Below are 22,389 nucleotides of genomic sequence, written 5' to 3' on the forward strand. Positions count from 1 at the left end.
GATATCTTAAATAGCTATTGGAAATTTAAGATTTTGTTTAGTGTCGAGAAAAAAAAAATCAAAAAAAAAATTGGAAGTTAAAAAAATTAAAATTAAAAATTTTTTTCAAAAACTTTTTTTAATTTTTTTTTTTATGACACTTCAAAATTATGTCTGCAAATTTTGAAAAAATTGACTTATGCTTTGATGAAATATATGAACTTAAAAAATATGTCAATTTTTGAAAAACGGCAACGCCATATTTCCGTTCTCCGCATTTTTTGAGAAAAACGCAGTTTTGTAAGAATCAATGGGAGTATTACCTACACCAAATTTAATCAAAATCGTTAGAGCCGTTTTCGAGTAAATTGCAATACCTCGAAAACTTTGTATGGGAGATATGCGTTTAAAAGGAGATATTAAAAAAAATAAAAAAATGGGTCTAGGGAATTACGTAAAAATCATGTGTACCAAGTTTCAAGCAAAACCGTCCATCCGTTTAGGCCCTAGATCAATGTACAGATGGACGCACAGACGCACAGACGCACAGAGCGACGGACGGCATGACGAAAACCACTTTTTTGATCTTCTCCATCATCGTAATGTCGGTTTTGATTAAAACCTCGAATTTTTTTTTCCACACGAAACCAATACTTGCCCTATAGAGCAAGTAAAAATGCTTCATGGACATTAGACATCGTTATCAAAATAAATCATGTTTAACTTAAATTATATTTATTTGCTCCCTATGAATGCAGAATAAGGTATTAGTTAGTCTTCTTAAATTAATTTCAAATAAATTCTTTAAAGTTATAAAGTTATAGGTAACTAGGTTTCAATGAAAACAAAATAAAAATTTACTATACAGGGTGTCCCAAAAGTAATGGATCAAACGAAATATGCTGATAGGCCAACTTTAGGGCTCTCAGAATTAGGTAACTTGTTCATCCCAAATCCTTACGGTTTTCGATTTAATGCAGTTTTTGTGAAATTTCGAAAAATCCCGACTTTGCAACAGTATTTTGCTTCCTCCGCTCACAATTGATTTTTGTTTTTTACAATTCTTTCACTAAAACATTGCCTAATAATAAGAAATAATTAATTAATCAAAATATTTTTCATTTCATACGCCATTTTGCTGCAAATTAATTAACAGTTCCATGTTTTATAAAAACTCAATTTCTTTCTTTTATTTCAGAGCAACACCCTGAAAAAAATTTTTATGGTGTGGCACTAGTTCATTATTTTGAAAACTTGCCATGTTATTGCAGTTTTCAAAAATGTATAAAAGTTTCCAAAGTTGAAGTTAGAACTGAAGATATTACAATTTAAAAGCAACAAAACAGGGTTTTTCAGAGAAAAATAACAAAGAAAAATAAACACATTTTCTCAACTGTTGTTTGTTTATTTCCTTTTGAACAAAAGCCTCGATTTTTGTTTGTTATTTTGCTCTGAAAACTTCTGTTTTTTTGCATTCAAATTGTAATATCTTTTGTTCTAATTTCAACTTTGGAAATTATTATACATTTTTGAAAACTGCAATAACACGACAAGTTTTCAAAATAATAAACCAGTGCCACACCATACAAATTTTTTTCAGGGTGTTGCTATGAAATAAAAGAAAGAAATTGAGTTTTTATAAAACATGGAACTGTTAATTAATTTGCAGCAAAATGGCGTATGAAATGAAAAATATTTTGATTAATTAATTATTTCTTATTATTAGGCAATGTTTTAGTGAAAGAATTGTAAAAAACAAAAATCAATTGTGAGCGGAGGAAGCAAAATACTGTTGCAAAGTCGGGATTTTTCGAAATTTCACAAAAACTGCATTAAATCGAAAACCGTAAGGATTTGGGATGAACAAGTTACCTAATTCTGAGAGCCCTAAAGTTGGCCTATCAGCATATTTCGTTTGATCCATTACTTATGGGACACCCTGTAGATCACCTTAATTTTGTTTTTTTTTTTTTTGAAGAAACTTTTTCATGTGATTTCAAGTTACTTTCTAAAAATAAACACAATAGTTGAAACTTTTTATTTTTCTTTGACATTAGCGCACTACAAAAAGAATCACACAATTGATATGAATATATGCAGCACAGAAGATTTTTTTCGAATATCCAATGCATAAATCCACCTTCAACTTTCTATTTTTTTTGTTTTTTTAAGTTTCAACTCAAATGACAGAGTTCAACTCAGTCATAATATCCGATGAATACCGCTTTGCAGCAAGTGCAATATTTTAATAATAACAACAAAAAAAGTAAAGCAATTTAAGAATGGTAAATCAGTGCCGCCGCCCGCCACCAGTTAGATCCACTTTAATCCAGGCTCATCTCTACAATTTAACATTCAGAATCATTTCCTGCTTGAGTTTAATCGCATTATATTGTTTTCCTTGTTCCTTTTAATGTTATTGCTTTTGCGGCGAACAATGACCGTTAGGTAGGTTTTTAGGTCAACATTGTCGTTAAAAATGTTGAACTTTTTTTCAACACTCCAACTCAACATACTTAAAACTAATTAAAAAGTATCTTTTCACACATTTCTCCATCAGCCCCAATATTTTATATGTATGTACCTAACAGATTACCATAATTAAATACAAACAAAACAACAACAAAAAATGAAACGAAAGTCAAACCTAAAGACCGGAAATTCTCTTTGAAATGTGAAGAACAACAAAAACTGGTAAGAAAAAAAGGTGAAAGACTTACTCGAAATATGGAATTGAGCTGGCGTATCCTCCGGCAAAGATCATTACCGCTATTGTTACCCCAAAGAATAACTGCCCCATAATTGTAACTATTCTAAATTTTAACGATAATTTAAAAAAAAAATTGATCTAATGGTGATGTAAATCACTATATACAAATTGAAGAAAACGTATCTTAATGATTTGTTTGTTTATTTTTTTGCACTTTTTCGTTCACTAAAAATACAAATTAGTTGGAGAACAAACTCTTTTATAGTTCACTTGGGTTTGATATTGCACTGATAGATCACTCTTTTTTAATATTTGTTGATCGGCCGAGTTTCAAAGTCGTACTGAATCCGCATAGAACTTCCCGTCGTGCATTTATAACAAATGCCGACGTTTCTGGAAGAAGATCGTTTGTGGTTGTTTTGGAATTTTGTTTTGTGTCTACCTACGTTATTTTTTTGTTTGATCATAAGGGGGCAAGTATTGGTTCTTTGGTATAAATTTACATTCTTGCAAGTATATGACTTTAAATTTAAAAAAAACAGAATCCCACACTCAACTATTAATTTTAAGTAAATTTTTTTTAAGCATAGGTTTTGTTTTTTAAATGATTCTTGTCAAAGTCAAAATTTTGAAGTTTTTTCCTTAAAATTTTGACTTTGGAATCAATTTGGGTAATGAAAACAGATTCGGTATTATTTTTCAAGGCTCTTATTTATAGAGGTACTGAATAAATTAACTATTGATTCTTTACCAAGTTATCAAGTCTTGCATTCGTAAAAAAAAAGTTGAGATAGCATCTTTATGTCATGCCTGATTGTTTTTGTTAAAAAACTCAAATGTTAGTTTTTATACATGTTTTTTTAATGGTAAAAAATCGATACCGGTATTAACGGTATACCTGCCACATTATCGTTTTTTAATCTGATTTTCTCGCACACTACTTATTCGATTTCAAAAAGCATTTATGTATATCGTTTTTGAAAAAAAAAAATATTTTTGGATTTTATTTTTAATTTTTTTTTTTTGTTTGAATATAATTTTTGAAAACGGGACATGGATTTTTTTTAAATATTGGTTTTAGGTGTTGAATAATTATTTTTTACAAAATGGCATAGGTACCAACTTTATTTTAAAACATTTTTTTTTGAAAAATTAATTTTTTAAAACACGGCTCTAACGTTTTTTTGATTTTTTTTTTTATTAAAAATGCATCTTTATGAAAGAAATTAAATTGCATACTTTTTTTTAGCTAAATTTTTTTGATAAGTTGTTTTTTTTTTTTCATTTGAAGAACAAATTTCATGTTTTTTTTTTTTAATTTTGTTTTATTTTTGGTACATTTTACCAAATTTGTATATAATAAGTTTTAAGTATTTTAGCCATTTGAGTTCTAAGAGCAAGTTCGTGAGAGGTGGGACGCAGTAGTGTATTTTATTTTATTGGCATTTATTTAAATTTTTTTAAATGTTTTTAACTGAATGCATAATATCTCAATTCTCAAAATTTGAATTCGATTGGAGTAAGGATCGTTTTTAAGCAGTTTTTTTTTTCAAAGCACCTGTCTTTTCTAATGGGCAAACTTTCAAAATGTAAGATTGTTCTATATATCCAACGGTTTAATAAAATATTTGTTAGACTATTTCATGGGGTTTTTTTGTAAGTGTATAGGTACTTAAAGTCATCGATATAAAAAAAATTTAGTTAAATATACAAAATACTTACATATCAAATATTTTCACCAAAATCACTTTTTAGATTAAAAAAGAAAAACGTTCTGAAAATACCTACGGTATTTTATCATTAATACCTACTCTTTAAAAAAAATCAAAAATTTGGAAAACAAAGTCCTAAAAGTGCCAAATTAGCTTTTAGACCTCTTATTTCGCTTTTTCGGATTTTTTTTTTAAATCAGCTCAATTTTGAATTTTATTCTATTTAAAGGTATAACTACAACGGCCAAAAAGTGAAAATTTTCAAACTCATTTTGTGACAGTTTTTCCGACCACAAAATTAAAAATAATGATGCAGAAAGCTTATTTTTCGGTTTAAAAAACAATTTTTATAGTTTTTTCCAGAAACAAATAGCGCTAGAAAGAAATAAAAAAATTTTACTTTTGTAAACTTCCCACTTTTTCACTTTTTAGGTCATTGTAGTTATGGCTTAAGTTTCATACAAAAATTTAATATTTTTGGGTTACATGGTTGCCAACTATGTTTTAAAGTAAATATTAGAAAACTGATATAATACAAAATATGAATGTTCAATAAAACTTGAAATTTTTTCACGTAAACCAAGAAAAGACTGAGGGAGTGTACAAGGAAAGTCGTAATCGATAGGTTTTTACAAAAAGAAAAAATGGGAATTCTATATGTTTGGTTTTAACTGCTAAGGTATTTATTTTTTTATATGAATTTGTTATTGTTTTAACTTTTAAGTTTAAGACAATTATATTTTAAGTTTAGTAGTAGGTATATTTTTTTTAAATTGGTTCAAAATATATATTATAATCGCAGAAAAATAGTTTTTTTTTCTTTGTTGTATATGTATTTTCATTTATTTCATTGGAGCTGTGCTATACCTAACTCTGAAAAGACCACAAATTAATTGTATTCAATACTCCAAGAAATCCAGCGATTTCATACAACATATTCATTGGCCTCAGCAGATTTTCATTCGATTATTTTCTACAATGATTTATAGTAAAGCATCGTTGATGATGATCTTCTTCACACAGAGCGTAGATCGGGCACCCACCAACGATGATGGTAGATTCATAGATAGAAGTACAATTACTTATATAGTGTCAGTGACGGTGTTGTGTTGATTCGGCTTAAAAAGTGCACAAACATACTTGTGAGTGAACGTTAATATACACACCTAAAGTAAGAAAACTTAAACAAAGAAAGTAATGAAAAAATCAAATAAAACGAAACGATGAAATTAAATTAAAAACAAAAAAAAAAAAAACAACTACCAAACTTAAATGATAAACATAAAACAATTTATTGATAATACTGTTATGTGCTTAGTGAATGGTTATAGAAGAAGACAGTGTTTTTTTATTGATCAATTTTTAAAATGTTTTGGTTACTGTAGAAGGATGGTTATTAAAAGCAAAACCGTTATAAAGGAGAACCTTCTTTCTACTACCAAAATATTAGTACATTTTTAAGATGAATAAAATTTAAATTTAGATCTGTAATGTGAAATTGAATGAAGATTCCGAGATCACAACAACTTTGATGCAGATCTGATTTCTGAATAAAATTACTCGACCCAAATGATTATAAAATATACGACAGGGTTTTACTTACTTGCTCATAATCTCGAAATGTTAGGATTATTTAAGTTGTAAAGCTTAGTCCGCTGCTGAAGTGAAATGAACGTTTTTCCTAGTCTCGCTCTCGATACGATAGCAAAAATACTAACGGCAATATAATTGGCTAATAATTTCAAAAGATGTTTTATCTCAAAACATCTAGAAGATAAAATCCTAAATAAAATTTTGTCGATTTGGCCCCGCACATTTTGTATGGGAAGTGGCTCTCGGTGAAATTGTCTGAAATTTTAGTAAGCTGTTATCTTGTACCTATCGAAAAATGGACAGAAGAAAACAGTTTTTTTCCGATGACTATCTCAAACCTTTTATAAGGGATAGTAACTCTCTATATTGTGTTTTGCGCTAATTTTTAGTGGAATCTATAGGTTTTTAGAATCGCTAAAACCCAAATTTTTACTGCAAATTAAAATATTTTGAAGTAAGAAAAAAAAAATAATTGCAAGTAAAAAATTGTCTGCATTGAAAATTAAATTAAATATTTAAGTTTTTTGATACTAGTCGAATTTCAACAATTTCAATGTTTGAACAGGGTACCTACTGCAGAACGAAATTTTTCGTTTTCGATTTCGTTGTGCTATTTTTGTATGGGATCAGCAGTATACTAGGCTTTAGCCTATGCTGCTGAAGCGAAACGAAAATTTACATATACCAAATTAACACAACGAAATCATAAAAGAAAAATTCGTTCTGTTTTTCGTTGCACAACGCAGCTTGGTCAACGAAATTCTTTCCTATGCTAGAGTATATGGAGAAATTAAAATCGTTTGTAGATCACATTTAACTTCCCATACAGGGTCATTTTTCTTTATGCAAAAGAGTTTTTTTTACTTTGGAGAGTTAAAAAAATGTTCGTTTCACTTCATCAGCATACTAGGCCTAATATGCAGCTGAAGCGAAACCAAAATTTTTCAAGTCTCCAAAGTCGACAACGAAAATGCTAACAAAAAATATCATTGAGTATTCTATCAAAGTCAAAATAAAAAAATCTAAATTAATTTAAAATCAAGAAAAAACTACAGAAAATAATTTTCAACCGAGAATTAAGAATTGCACATGACAATAAAAAGTAAGTGACTTGAAAACTCTCCAATTTTTTCCTAGAGCTGCATACTGAAGCCTAGTACGCAGCTGAAGCGAAACGAAAAATGTTCAAGTCTCCAAAGTCGATAACGAAAATGCTAATGAAAAAATATCGAGTATTCTGTCAAAGTCAAAACAAAACAAAACAAAAAATTCAAATTAATTTAAAATCAAGAAAATCAACAGAAAATAATTTTTAACACAAGAAATAAATGAGTTGAAAGTGAAAAAACCGTCAACGCTATTGGAATCAATAAAAATTCACAGGACAATAAAAAGCAAGTAAGTGACAAATGAGTGAAAACTCTCCAATTTTTCCTCAGAGCTGCGTACTGAAAAACGAAAAGCTAAACTAAATTTTATGTTCAAGATTTCGTTATGGTTTTTTTTGTATGGACAATTTCGTTTCGCTTCAGCTGCGTACTACGCTTAAAAAAAAAAAAAAAAAAAAAACAAAAAGCAAAACGTAATTTTTCGTTCAAGATTTCACTATGCTATATTTGTATGGAAAAATTCGTTTCGCTCGCTTCAGCTAAATTACTAGGCTTAAAGTTTTGAAGTGGAACGAATTTATTTGGTTTGGCGTTAAATAAATTAAATGTTATAAAAAAGATTAAAATAAAAATTGTCTCATTTTATAAAAAACCAACTCCGCAAATCAAAGGAATATATTTTCCTACAAAAAAATATTGTTGTTGAACTGAACTCTTCCATTTATTTCGTCTACTTCCATTTTCCAAACACCTCCTTCTCCAACTGCGTTTTAATTTTTTCACATTACGTTCCACTTTCCCAACTGACAGTCTTTACGTTTTTGGTTCTTTCGGTAGGCAGCACGTTTTCCACTCACCATTTTCTAATTAAACTTATTTGCTCTGAATTTTTACAAAGAAAAAAAATTAAAGCATTTCTTGCAAAGAAATCCATTCAAATCCAGAAAAAATGAGCAAAAAGGATTCATCCAAAGCTGTGGCCAAAGTAGAGTCCGGCAACGATAGCGACACCGACGACAAGAATTTACTGCAAGTATGCCATCCACCGCATTTCATGTCTTCCGTAATGCGTCGTCAAGTTTTGCACGAAATGGTTAAGTCGCTACCCAAAAAAGTCCAAAATCGTGTAGTTGCACTTAAAAACATCCAACTCGAACAACTTGAATTGGAAGCTCAATTCTACGAGGAAGTCTATAGTCTCGAGAAGAAATACCATGAAAAATATCAACCATTATTCGACAAGCGAAAGGAAATTGTTGCCGGAGGCGTCGATCCCCCAGAACAAACACCCAAATGGAAAGAAGCCGATGATTTGGAAATTACCGAAAAAGTCAAGGATATTTCCTTGAAAATGAAGGAAATCAAACCGGCACTCGATGAAGATGTCGAAGGTATCCCAAATTTCTGGCTAACAATTTTCAGGAATACCGAAATCCTTTCGGAAATGGTGCAGGAACACGATGAGCCTTTGTTGAAGAAGCTTCGTGACATCCAAATCAAATACGTCGAGGACCAGGAGCATTCGTACACTCTTGAATTCCACTTTGATAAAAACGAATACTTTTCCAATCCGATCCTAACCAAACAATATTTCCTAAAGGCCGCCATCGAAGAGGAATACCCCTTCTCATTCGAGGGACCCGAGATCTACAAGTGCAAGGGCTGCAACATCAATTGGGAAAAGGGAATGAATCTAACTGTCAAGACCATCCGCAAGAAGCAAAAGCATAAGGAACGTGGTGCTGTCAGGACCATCACCAAACAGGTTCCAAACGATTCGTTCTTTAACTTCTTCAAGCCACCAGAGATTCCAGATGATAAGAGCGAAGTTGACGAAGAGTCTCAAGGAATTCTGGCAACAGATTTCGAAATTGGACACTTCTTGAGGGCTCGCATCATTCCGAAGGCTGTTCTTTATTATACTGGTGATATTGTCGATGATGAAGACGATGATGGTGATGAGTATGATGAAGAGGAGGAAGAAGATGAAGAGGACGACGAGGGTGATGATGATGTTCCCGAGCAGAAGACTGGTGGAAACAAAAAGAAGCAAAGTCCAAATGATTGTCCCAATCAGTAAGATGGACCGATAAGAGTTCTCATGAGATTTTTTCTATTATGTATTTTTTTTATAAAATTTTTATTTTCGTTTTGCATTTCTCCGATATTATAGAAATGTGTGTGGTCGAATCACATACTTTGTAATATCGTGATAATATTTCGTTTAATTATTATAATAAAATCTATTTCCAAAAAAAAAAAAAAAAAAACAAAAGAATGCATTAAATCACATTTAAACTATAATTGTTTGTAAGTCTGGTAAAAAGAATTGAATTCCATGTCCAGAATAAAAAAAATAAAAACTCAATTTTTCTATAAAAAAGAATGAAATAATGAAAAAAAATATATAACAGACGAATAAGTCTGTCTAAATGTTCTAAATAAATGGATATTCTTGTCTGTGAAATTTGTCTTTTCTTTTAATTTTTTGTAACTTTTTGGAAAATAGGTAACTGCTGCTATTGTTTTCTTATGATCTTCGATGGGATGTTTTTCTTTTTGGCTGTTATTATAAGAAGCGAATGTTTATTTGATTAATAATGATAATGATCAATCAAAAAACTGAAAACTATGATCTCATTGATAATAAAAATCAATGAATCATGGTACTTGAAGAGCAATAAAATGTACTCGAAGATTCTTTCTGATGATTTTCTTGCTTATTATGTATGTATACTAATTCTAGGTGTGGTTCATTTTATTTTAATGATCAGTTGATTGTCTTTTTGGGTTCATCAAACTAGAGTAGAGTATGGAGTGTGAAGACGTAGCGTGGGAGGCTTTTGTTATCCTTCTACCTCATATTGAGACCACCGCGACGCCGAAAAAAAAATGTACACTTTACAGTCAATATTAAAGAGCAATTCATTAAAATTTTATCGTAGGGCTGGGCGAAGAGTTGAAAAAGAGAAAAATACTTGAGCGCGTTTTGGGGCCGTTTCAGGGAAAAAATTGCAATGATTTGATCTTTCAAAAGAAAAAAATGCAATGAAAAAAATGTTCTATGTGAGACGTTGGGCTGCTTTGGACTCCGGAATGGTAGATACAAGAGTTATTTTGTATTGCACTTCTTTTTTTGCATTTCAAAGTACACCTCTCCAAAAAATCATGGTTAGTTTCTTGATATACGGGGCAGAGTTTTTCTATAATGGAACGAAATCGCCGATTCTCCTCTTTATACACAAATTTGGAAATATTATTTAAAAAAAAAATTAAGAAAAAAAAAACAACTCTAAAATGAATTTGAGCTCCAAAAAATGGAAAAATTACCCAACTTAATTTCTTTTATTTTGCTGCATCGGAAAAAAATATTAAAAACTTTATTTTTGTTTAAAAAGGCTAGATCAAGAGCTAAGCCTTGGAACATGAAAACAAATTGGAAAGGAGCTATTCTGCTCCGTTTAGCCAAGAGAGAGACAATTTCCTAAAAACTGGCTTAACTTGAAAAAAAAGTATTAAAATAAGCAGTTAATGGAAAAAAGTAAATGTGTTCTTATAAGTTTGAGTCAAAAACAGAAAACCAGGCGCGAAAATGTTTTTCGTTTTCGATACATAAAAAACAACCATGCGACGTCATGATGATGATTGAAGATGAGGTGACAACATCGAACTTTTTGTACAAGAACACTAACCCAGTCAAGTAAAGAATAAAGATGCATCGCCTGAAATGGCTAGGTCATGTGGAGCGCACGGAGAACAATGCTCCGCCCCGGAGTTATCGAGTTTAATCTAGAGGGCGGTTGCAGCAAAGAAATATCTTGTCTTAGGTGGCACACGCAAGTGAAGGGGGGCGCTATAATGGGGTTTTTTTCGTTTGGTACCAAAATCAATTTATTTTTACTTGCGGTATAGGTACTATAGGGCAAGTTTAGGATTCGTAAAAAAATCGAACTTGAGATAACAATTTTACATGACATTACGATGATGGAGAATGCCAAAAAAGTGAGTCCGGCAATTCTGTCTGTCTGTCTGTCTGTATGTACCTCGAGCTAGAGCCTAAACTACTGGAGTGATTTTGTTAAAACTTGGTAGTTAACAGTTTTGGGTGATTCCCTAGAGGAAAAATTGAAATTTTTTTTTAGGATCAAAACTAACGGTACCTGTCATATAACGGAAATAGAAAAGTTAATTTTTTTCAAAAACGGCTCAAACGATTTTGATTAAAATTTTTGTGTGTAGTTAAACACATAAAAGCTTTTCTTGGAAATAAAAAAAATATTTTTTGTACCGTTATCAACGGTACCTGCCATAGAACGTTTTTTTTTTATTTATGAATTTCTCGTAAACGACGAAACATATTTCGACTAAAATTTTTATACAGAAACGTTTAAACAAAAATTATTTAAAAAATCTAAAAAATTTTCAAAAAACACCTTTTTGGATTTTTAAAAAATATTTAATTTTTTTTTTGAAAAATCAATTTTTTGGAAACGGGTCAGTGAAAAATTTTGAAAATCTGTTTTTATGTGTAAATTAATTATTTGTTCAAAATGGCATACCAACTTTTTTTTGAAAAATGTTAGAAAATTTTTATATACATATAAAAAATTATTTTTTTTTAAAACGGCTCTAACGATTTTCGAAAATTTTTTTCTAAAAATTCCATTTTATACAAGAAATTAAATGGCATACTTAGTTTTTTGTAAAAGATCATTTAAAGCGGTATTTAATTATTTATAAAAACAGATTTTATTTTTTTTTGCACCACTTATGAAATTCCGTGCAAATATTAAATTTTCCCTTATTTTTTTCAATGAAACAATTTAACATTAGAGTAACTTTTACCATAAGAGCAAGTACGTGCGACCCCAGTCGTGCGAATTTTTTTATTTAGATCTGTCAAAAAACTGATTTTGATCATTTTTGCCTTCGTTTGGCCAAAAAATTGATTTATTTTTAAATAAAAACAAACAAAATAGTATTTGATTATGAACAAACACAGGTAAAAAAAAACTTCACAATTTAGTAGAAGCGATTTAAATTGTTATATTTGATTTTGAGAATGAGTGAATCCTTGAGTGAATAACAATCGAAATCGATAGAAGTGTCCGCCTATTTCTTTTAAAAATAACGACATTTTTTGTGAAAGAACACTACCTATATTCCATTCAAAATATGTTCCTTCTTTTTTGTAAATTAACTAAATGTTTTTTTCTCTTTTACCTGTATTCCGTTTTTTGCCAATTTTTTCATAATCCTCTTATTTTTATACCCATAAAGCTATAAAATAATATTTGTTAAATCAATTAGCAGTCATCGAAAAATGTTTTCCGAAGAACAAAGCCTCCATAGACCTTAAAAATATTGAAACTTGAAATACAGTATACCCAGTTTTACATACCTAATGAAAGAAAGTCAACAATTTGAAATTTGGTATATGAACTTAAAATCGACCTTCGTTACCAACCTTGTAGTACTCGAAATTCACTGGAAATTCATTCCTGCATAAAAAGCCGGCCAATGAAAAACTTGGCCAAGTAATCTACTAATTAATAAAAAAACAAACAATTTTTAAATACCTGTTTTAATAAAAAAAAATATACATATCATCAAAACTTTTTGTGTACACTTTTATCAATCTAAGTAGTAAGTTTGTTGTTTTCCAAAAGCAGTTATTTTTACATCTAACGATCGCATACTCTGTTTGCTTCTTCGGCAAACTAATGATCCACTCACCACTTCTCCCACTGAAACATCTACTGGTTTTTCCAAAAAGAACACAACCTGTTTCCAATGTGTTGGTTCAGCAAACGGCGATGTACTGAACTCCACTGGATTTGGTAAACCACCAAAAAACGTATCAAAATATCCCACAAACGAAGTTAATCGTCCAGCTTTTGTACATTGTAGTTTGAAATCATAAGTGAAATTTGAGTAATCGACAGTAACGGTAGCTAAATCCAAATCAGCAATAACATTTGGTTCTGTTAAGACATGCTCGGAATTAACTACATCTATCAAAGGCTCATGAAGGACTTCTTTTTTCATCACCGACATATCCAGACCATAAACTGAATCCCAAAATTTGATTTGTCTATTATGAAGGGGTTCATCGCCATAGCCCACAATACTCATGGTACACCTATTGGGCATAAGAAGCCCACCTTCATTGAGATGCTTATCACGAGCATAAATTACACTATCAAGCATTCCTTCGAAAAGAAGGAAATATCCCATCCATTCAGATATGATCACATCGAATTTTTCTACAGGCAGGGCAGTATCTTCGAGACGACCTTTCACAAAGGAAATATTCGAGATGTTGTTTTTTCTATAAAGACAATGAAAAGTAAGTAAAAGAAAAACCACTTTATTTAAGTATTTACTTTGCAATGTCCATGGCGTTATAAATTACTTCTGAGTTATCCACAGCTACAATTTGCTTGGCACCAGCCTGTGAAGCAAATATCGATAGGACGGAAGTTCCACATCCTAAATCCATAATCGTTTTGCCATTGATAAATTCTTTGTTTTTTAGAAGGGAATCTCTATAGGATATTGTTCTTACTGTGTCCTAAATATCATAGTGAGATTTTTTTTAAGCTACTGTTTGTTAAAGTTTTCTTACCGAAAGCATTTCATGATGAATTCCAAAATGTGAATAACTGCTAAAGTAACTTTCGTCAGCTTTAACAGAGACCGAAGAAACACAGTTTCTTTCTTTTTCAACAGTTTCCTTATCGACAAGCCTATGGTATGCTGTACGCATTTTTGATACACTCTCGGCAGCGTGTTCTAGGATTCGTTCATGGTCCTTTATTTTATTAGACAGAGTTGCCACAATTTTTTGCATTTTCTTGTATTCTTCTACAGATATTGTTTCTGTTGGCTGGTTTACGGTTTCATCAGGAACAATTTCCTCAAAATCTTTAAAAATAGAGGTGGTTATAAATTATGTATGTATATTTTATTGAATTCTTACCATAACTAAGCCATGATTCATAATCCCCTGGCTTGAGGTACTTTTCGTCATTCCAAATTACCGATTTGGCTGATAAAATGTCTTCTGGTGATGGCTTTTCTTTTCGAATATAGTTTATGAACTTTAAAAAGAAAGAGGTGAGAAAGAGCTAGTTTTCAGAGATAAGATTCAAAAAATACTTTTATATAAGAGTACTGATCCATGTTGAATTTTCCTTTAAGTTTTGCTAATTGGATTTTATGACTGCCATCGAGATGCTGAATAGCAAGCTCTATTGAGGGAAATTGGTTAACACAAAATAAACATTTTGTAGTCTCCCCTTCGTCGACTTCGTCTTCCTCATCTTCGTAGTTATCAGAATCGGAATCTTCAAATTCTAAAAATATTCATAGCATACGTTATATAATATTAGCGTGTTTTCGCGAGAATTCGAAGAATCTAACACAGAGTTCTAAATCAAAAACTGAGATATACATACATCTTTTTTTCTCACAGTATAATTGCGTTTAGAGGTGACTGTAATTTATTATGTTTAATACTTTCAAAAGCTGTTAAACCACATTTTAGTAGACATTTGAAAGCTTTAAATTAAATACATATTTCCATATAATATTTATACCAAACACCACAGATATCTTTTATCGTCTGAGGAAGCCTTAACACTTTGCAGTATTTTTAGCATCGTCAAGTATGTGGTCATTTCACAGGTTGAAGGTTGTTTGCTACCGTCTGTGAAGAACTTTTCTGTTACGTCGATGCAACTGCTACTTATAGACAGAGGCAAAGGGTGTAGGTGACGTTTACCGACAGTAAACACCATCGCGTTTTCTAACGGTTTGCACATTCAAGTGTGGAGTTATGCTCAAACCAATCAAAATGCTTAATTACCCAAATTAATGCATTTGAATATCAAAAAATGCATATGCATGCACATTAAGGTGGGTCTTATATTGTTTTTTTTTCCGAAATTCCACGTCGGATGGATATTTATTAGTTTTAAATAGCGAAAAAAAATTCTATAATTTTTGCGGATTTTTATTTCAACTGCTTAGTCTCCCGGTAAAATCCGCGCGGCTGTTGGAATAACCCATATAAAATTAAAATTTCACTTTAAATCGGGGATTGGAAGGGTGTCGAATAAAAATCTAAAGAAATTAGGGAAATGTTATCTCAACATTAACCACCTAATGTACATGTACATAAGGGTGTCCATTATTTCCCAAAGTGATGTTATCGGGGGAGACACCCCCTAGATCGAAAGTTTAGGACCTAAATAAAGGTAATTTAACAAAAAAAATGTTTGGAGGTCATTAACCCGTGCCCCTAGGGTCATACTTTCCCCATACAAATTTGTATGGGAAATTTTTAACATTAATAAAAATTTTTTTTTTCTCTCCAGTTAAATCAGCTATTTCTAAAATGTTTGTTGATTCTGGTTGGAAAATCGTTCCTTTAAAAGATCACATTCAACATTTCCCGTTAAAATAATTTTTTAAATTTTATTTTGGTTTTTGAAATTATTGGCTGTTTTCGTAGTTTTTGCTTTTACGTTTTATTTTATTATTCTTAACGTAAACCACTTATCAGACAATTTTTGATGTAGTTTTATTGGTTTTTAATTCTTTTCAAATATTGTATACGAAAATGTTTGTATTGGAAATCGTTAAGAAATATTTGTATTAAAGAAGAAGAAGATTGGTTTTATAATACAAACTCTATAATACTGAAATCAGTGAAGTATAAGAATAAGCACTATATTTAATAGGACTCGTTAAATTATTGATTTAAAATAGCTTTTTATGGCCTTTAGTCCAAACAAAAAATTAGCGTTTCGTCCCGGTAGGTACTTGTATTTTGCCACCTCCTAAGGCGCAGAACCACTATCATTATGTGTGTTTTTGATTACGACTAGGCTAAAAAAAATTAAATAAAATGCAACACCTCAGTCCTCGGGCTTTTCCAAGTCGAGAGGCTAATACTTCGTTTTCACCGACTCTAAATCCGAGGTAGATTTAGAACAAATTTCAGATTCAGGGTAGGTGGAAAATTAGTATAAGGTGTTGTTGTATTTAACATGAAAATTGCTTATCCCTGACTGCGTTTTTTTGCAGTTTAGCCCGGTCGTAATAAAAAACACACCTATTCTTGCGTAGGTCTATTTAAATAAGTTCTTCCATTTTAATAAAGTTAACCTCTAGAAATAAACTAAATTAGTGTTTAAGTGGAAAAGCGGTCCTTTGTGTTTTTTCAGAAAAGAACACAGAAAAAACCCGCAAGATTATTAAATTAAATTCAAATGTATTTATTTTTTACACCTTCAGTGTAGTCTTTCAAAGTTGAAAAAAATGTTAGCCACCATCATGCTGCTCCATTTGTGTTAATTTGTGTTATTATTTATTCTTAATGTTAGATACCTTTAATTCAATTTTATTACATTAAAGTTGAGTTAAAGAATGTTTTTAAAAGTTGTTTGTTTTACCTTTATTCATTTTGCAAAACTTGTGGGAAAATATTTAATAAACAAAATTCTGCACGTGTTTTATCAGAAATCAGAATTCAAAAAAACAGCAAAAACAAAATAAATGTCAAATTTGACATAGGAATTTGTCACTTTTGGAAGCTGTGTTCATGTTGTTGGTGTGTCCGAAATTTTATTTCGGAGTAATGAGGACTGTTCCTCCCAACTTGTTCTGATATTTCTGGTAATTGTTTTTGGTCTGAGAACTGAGGTGCGTTCTTTTTCTAACAATAGTTAACTATTGTTAACTATCGTTAACTTTTGTCGTTCCTAAACTACAAAATAGTTACGATTTGTAACTATTTGACAGATGAACATCGTTCCTAAACTCGTTTTGAAGTGTCAAATAGTTACAAATCGTAACTATTTCCAACTCACCTCCATGATATGAGTTGAACATTCATGAGGTTGTTGATGTGTCAAAGTGGATGTTTTGTTTACAAAACGAACACAAAGATTTTTTTTCTTTTGGAAATAAGCGGAAAAAATGAAAATAAAAAGAGGGTTTTGTAATTTTTTGATGAAAGATAATTTATTTTGAATAAAAAACAAAATTTTTTGTTATAATAATGGAAATAAAAGTATTCTCAAAAGAAATTTAGCTGGTGGTTTGACAGTCTAACAATCTCTAACAATAAATCGTTCCTAAATGATTTGTAAAAAATCCAACGATTTCTAACAATGACACTTCAACAATAATTTTTGACATAACAACGATCGTTGACTATTGTTAGAAAAAGAACGCACCTCTGTAATATTTTTGGTACAAGAAATTCAAGTCTTCTCACCCTGACAAATTTTGCCTAAAATCGTTTAAAAGGGGGTATATTACCTAATAACGAGCGGCAAGTAAACGATAGTGAAGTTAACGATTGCCACGACAATGAGCGATTATGTAAAACAAAAAGACGTTTGACCAAGTTGAACCGAAAAAATATTTTTTTGAAGCTTAAAGGCTTGGCCACACCGGAGGGTATGCGGTATAGCGGTAACGATATTTGTACTAAAAAAATTCCACACCTGAACGTTGATGTGTCAGTTTGGAATTTTTTTCATACAAGTACCCTCACCGCTACCCGTACCGCTACCGCATACCCTCCAGTGTGGCCAAGCCTTAAAGCTACATACACTTTTTGAAAAAGTACAAAAGTAAACATTTTTTTCTGGCTAGCGCAATTGTTTTGTGAAAGAGTATACAAAATGTTTTTTAGACCAAAAATAAGCTTTCATTTATTTTAATTTTCCAGCCCGAAAAATTATCGAAAAATTTTCGACGAGCTAAAAAAACTATTGATAACTTGTGAGAATTTTATCTCGGATAAAATTTAGCTCGAACTGGGTACCAGGCTGTAAACCTAAGATAATTTGTATGGGAGCTAAAATTTATTTCGAACTGCGTACCACAGGCTTTACATGCATTCTAACGACACGTGAAAATATTACAGCTAAACGAAATAGAAATTCAAACGATAGGGAAATGGCAACCATAAAGATTAACGAGTATCGTTGAAATAAAACGATAAGAATTCGCGTTTGACCGATAACGAAATAGTTTAATCGTTTAACAAAATAGGGTCCCTGCCCCTGGCTATCGTTGTTTTGCTGTTCTTTTCGTATTCTATAATAGGCCACCTCTGTCTGTATTTGTAACTAACTGAAGGGATTTGCTTGAATGTTTGTAGTTAAGGATTTTGGGTGGGGGGAGATTGAAATATTTTTAGGACCAAAATTAACGATCCAAAATGGAAAAACTTCTTTTTCTCAAAAACGGCTCTAAGGGTTTGATTTAGAAAAAATGTGCAACTGTGGCAACAAAAAAAGTCCTGTTGTATGTGTTTGACCAATTCTTTGTTGGTACTTACTTATTATATTTTATTAGGCTCTTTTTGTCTTTTTGTTTTTGGAATGCGAATAAAGTGAAGTACCTGAAATTAAAATGTCTTTTCTCGTCTAGTTTAATAATTTTATTTTGCTTGTTTTATTTTATATTTGTTATTTATTTTAAATTTGTGTCAGTGCTGTCGGGAGAATGCAATACGGAGTATTAACAAGTATAATGTGATTTAATAAAAGTATTGAATAAAGAACAAAAATCCCCTGGAGAAGTAAGGACTTCTTACGAAACGTTGGGTGAAAGAATAGAATCAAGTTTTTTATTTATTCGCATTCCAAAAACAAAAAGAGCCTAATAAAACATAATAAAAAGGTCCTGCTTTCGACAAGAAACATATATTTTTTTGGACCATTATTGGTCTTGGTTTTTGACTCTTTCATAAAAGATTAAACCGATTTTAATTTTGAGCGAAAACGTTTTAATATCCATAATTTGAAAGTTGAGAAAAATGTTCAAATAATCATTTTGGCTTTAAAGCATAGTATACCATTGAATAATTAAAAAAAAAAAAATACAGCTAAAATTTAGCCGAAACACTTACGTTATCTGCTCACACTATGTTTAGGTTTAAGGTTTAATATAATTTATTTAGCAATCTTGCTATTTAAAACTTTTTACACCGTATATCAATAATTATTTTTTTACAAAATGTTTAATACAGTGCTTATATCTTAATAAATTAGTTTCTATTTTAACATTATCAGGAAGATTATTGTAAATTTGAATACCCTTATAAAATAGCATATTTTGTGTTCTACAATTTCTAAAAAAACTATGTCCCATATGCAGTTGTCTGCTATGTCCCTTGCTCTTGTGCGACACCTCATAATAACTAAGAAGCCACGTCACACAAAAGCCAAAATAATAAAATCTTTATTTGCCAAAAAGAACCAAAATTCCCCTGGAGATTCATTCTAGTGCCCAACAGCTTTTCTTCAAATTCTCAGCATCGCATCGCTTCCGATTTTCTATGATGTTCCCAGTTCGCCTTTGCATGCAGGGTCCAATATCTAGATTCTAGATTTATGAATTTTATCTAAAGAATCAAATAAATTGCAAGTACAACGACCGATATTTTGAAAATAAAATAAAAGCTGTAGCAGATACATACCTAAAGGCTATATTAGAAATCTCGAATTTTTCATAAGACATAAGCAGTTATAGCAAAAAGTTGTTTCCGTTTTGTTTTATGTTAATATGAAATTTTTGCTTATAATTTGGATTATCCGTCCCTAACTTCCTATAAATCTAGGTTTCAGAAAATTTAATCGAAATTAAAATGATTTCAAAGAAAATTTAACGTGAAACCTAGTTAACAGTGATCCAAATGTTGGCAAGAGTAACATTTTATCATAAGAACAACTTACAAACTCAAAAGAGATAAAAAATCACTATAAATACATCTAAAAAGGTTTACATATATTTTTGTTTTGCAAATAAATTTATACCAAAAAAAAAACAGACAAATGGAAAGAAATAAAAACATTTATTATATCCACAGAGAAATGGATTTTGAAGGGGCCGAGCCACAACAATACGTACTAGATTAAGGAATACATTTATATATATAAAAATACGTTAAATCGACAATAATATATAATATATGGTTGTTCTCAAGCAAACAACTCAAACTCTAAGCTGTTGGAGTTTCCAATTCAGAAACTGGTATTTCTGGTTCTTCATCATTGTACACATTTTCAGCCATTTGCCATACTTGCATAATATTATCCTCCGACACCGAACAAATAATCCACGGTTCGTTAGGATTCCATGAAAAGTCCGATATTTTTGCTGTATGTCCACCATGGATAAACAACAACTCTGGAGGTCCATCTTCAGCATCCTCTGCACTTTGTTCTTCGCCAATTTTCGACAAATCCCAAACATGCAGACGTCTATCGGTCCCCGATGATGCAAGAATAGTTTCATTATGTGGTGACCATTGCACTTGGAAAATTTCATCCTTGTGCGATTCAAACGAATGCAGTTTTAATTTGAGATTTCTCAAGTCCCATAAAGCGACAGTCTTATCGGCCGACCCTGTGGCTAAAATAAATTCGGAATATGGATTGAAACTCAGGCAGTTTACTTCGGCGGTATGCGCGTCAACAGTATGCGACGGTTTCGATGTGTTGTTGTTGCGTGTGTCCCAAATCATCAGCTTCTGATCATCGGCAACTGAACCAAAGAGTGACTCGTGAAGCAAATGCCAGGCCACATCTTCCACAACAGCCGTATGGCCAGTGAAGATGTTTTTGGCATCAATAACACGGTGTTCCTTGGGAGTTGCATTGATGTCCCACAAGCAAATGGTATGGTCATCACTAGCAGACAACAGATAGCCATTTAGATTGGGATTCCACGACAACCCGTAACCCTCTTTTTGGTGACCACGAAGTCGCAAATCTGGGTGACATTCGCCACTTGGTTCGGGCTTACTCGGATGCTTGGTGTAGTCAAAAACAAGAACATCACTCGAAGGTGTCTTAGTGGCAATGACGCAAGCATTTTGTGGCATGTAGCGTGCCCTATTGACTTCGCCTTCATGGTTAATTTTAATTTCAATTTCGATCTTACCACAAACCGAACCGAAACCACCAAACTCTCCTTTCTCATTGTCATAGTGTGAGCCATCGAATTGGGCGTCTTCGCTTGGCAGCTGGACACTTGCAATAAGGAGATGATTTTGTTCATCGGATGTGTGGGTGCCTAGAATTAGACGATGCACGGAATAGTCTTTGCCTTCTTGTTTGGTTACATCGGGTAGCCATTGAGCGGTTAAAGAAGGCCATTCCAATGCATGGGTCATAACCAAATCATAAAGAAATGGAGTATTCTTTTTCCAAATTTTGTATTCCTCATTTATGACGCGTTCTTCTACGGCATCATCGAAGGATTCAGCTTTAAAGATGAATATAAATATAAGACTTTGCAAATTTGTTAATTCACAATTTTTTTTCTTACCATTATCGCCACGATCCCCCATTATTCTTGATTACCGCCAAAAAAGATTCTCTTGGATTTGTGTAATATAGAAAAAAAAAAAGAAACTTTCACAAATCCTTGAAGCGTTTTGGGTTATTTCGTTTATATATGGAATTTTATATATTCTATTTTCTTTTTGTTTATTTAAGAAGTTAAAAATAATAAAAGAAATTATTTTCAAATGGAATAATAATTAACCAGAGATTTATAAAAAAATTTCCACACACAGAAAAATGGCTTACGGCAAATGCAGCAGTAGCCGCGAGTTTTGTGTGTTGCTTTTTTTTGCCGACATCAAGAGTTTTTGTAACCTGAACGCGGGCACATTCTTGTTTGGGTGTGTTCAAAGAGTGGGTTATATTTTTTGTAGACTTTTAAGGTCATACCACGAGTTAAGAGGTGAACGGAATGTGCGTCGCTTGTCGCTCGGCGACTAAAATGACAGCTACCAAAAAAATCGGTTTCCAAAATGCAGTCGCGTCACGGGCTGTCAAATTACATATACAAAATATACATGTAAAAAATGTTTTTTTGATGAAACATTCGGTTTATTACGGTTTTTTTTTTACATTTTTCATAAATTTTAGCTCCCATACAAACTATCGAAAAATTTTAGCCGAGCTAAAATGAATCACAAATTATCGATAACTTGTATAGGAATTTTATCTTCGCTAAAATTTAGCTCGATCTGCGTACCAAGCTTTAAAAAAAAAAGTTTCACCCACCCACTTGAGAAATATAAAAAGAAATTAGGAAAAAACCATAACCGTCAAATTCGTCGTGCGACGAAGTTGAAAAAAGTTCAACTTTGAGCGCATCGCTGAGCGACGAGTGACTGCGACTGTTGCCGATGGGCTACTTTCAGAGTCAGCTATTACACGAAGCCTCAAGAGGCTTGAGTCTTTTT

At 31.6% G+C, this 22,389-nt stretch overlaps 4 protein-coding genes across 4 annotated transcripts in view; 1 reads left to right on the forward strand and 3 right to left on the reverse strand.

The window, feature by feature from the left end:
* LOC129913708 (transforming growth factor-beta-induced protein ig-h3) overlaps positions 1 to 2,979 on the reverse strand; it is a 34,189-nt gene extending 31,210 nt beyond the window's left edge. The window contains exon 1 of the mRNA XM_055992509.1: positions 2,700 to 2,979. Coding sequence (XP_055848484.1) covers positions 2,700 to 2,779 — 80 coding nt within the window. The 5' untranslated portion in view covers positions 2,780 to 2,979. The remainder of the gene's footprint in view (positions 1 to 2,699) is intronic.
* Positions 2,980 to 7,898: 4,919 nt separating this feature from the next.
* On the forward strand, positions 7,899 to 9,367 carry LOC129914615 (nucleosome assembly protein 1-like 1). Its single transcript, XM_055993949.1, has one exon. The coding sequence runs from the start codon at positions 8,053 to 8,055 to the stop codon at positions 9,181 to 9,183; it is 1,131 nt and encodes a 376-aa protein (XP_055849924.1). The 5' UTR covers positions 7,899 to 8,052; the 3' UTR covers positions 9,184 to 9,367.
* A 3,321-nt stretch (positions 9,368 to 12,688) lies between these two features.
* Positions 12,689 to 16,574, reverse strand: LOC129915132 (protein arginine N-methyltransferase 1). Its single transcript, XM_055994597.1, has 6 exons — positions 16,565 to 16,574; positions 14,265 to 14,461; positions 14,086 to 14,206; positions 13,732 to 14,030; positions 13,490 to 13,677; positions 12,689 to 13,434 (listed from the first exon to the last, which is right to left on the reverse strand). Exons 1-6 carry the CDS (start codon positions 16,572 to 16,574, stop codon positions 12,738 to 12,740), a joined length of 1,512 nt encoding a protein of 503 aa, XP_055850572.1. The 3' UTR covers positions 12,689 to 12,737.
* Positions 16,575 to 19,964: 3,390 nt separating this feature from the next.
* Positions 19,965 to 21,743, reverse strand: LOC129915888 (chromatin assembly factor 1 p55 subunit). The gene is made up of 2 exons (XM_055995587.1): positions 21,462 to 21,743; positions 19,965 to 21,398 (listed from the first exon to the last, which is right to left on the reverse strand). The coding sequence occupies exons 1-2, from the start codon at positions 21,481 to 21,483 to the stop codon at positions 20,131 to 20,133; spliced, it is 1,290 nt and encodes a 429-aa protein (XP_055851562.1). The 5' UTR covers positions 21,484 to 21,743; the 3' UTR covers positions 19,965 to 20,130.
* Between the last annotated feature and the right edge of the window lie 646 nt (positions 21,744 to 22,389).

The sequence above is a fragment of the Episyrphus balteatus genome, chromosome 3 (genome assembly GCF_945859705.1).
Source record: "Episyrphus balteatus chromosome 3, idEpiBalt1.1, whole genome shotgun sequence".
NCBI classification, from domain to species: domain Eukaryota; kingdom Metazoa; phylum Arthropoda; class Insecta; order Diptera; family Syrphidae; genus Episyrphus; species Episyrphus balteatus.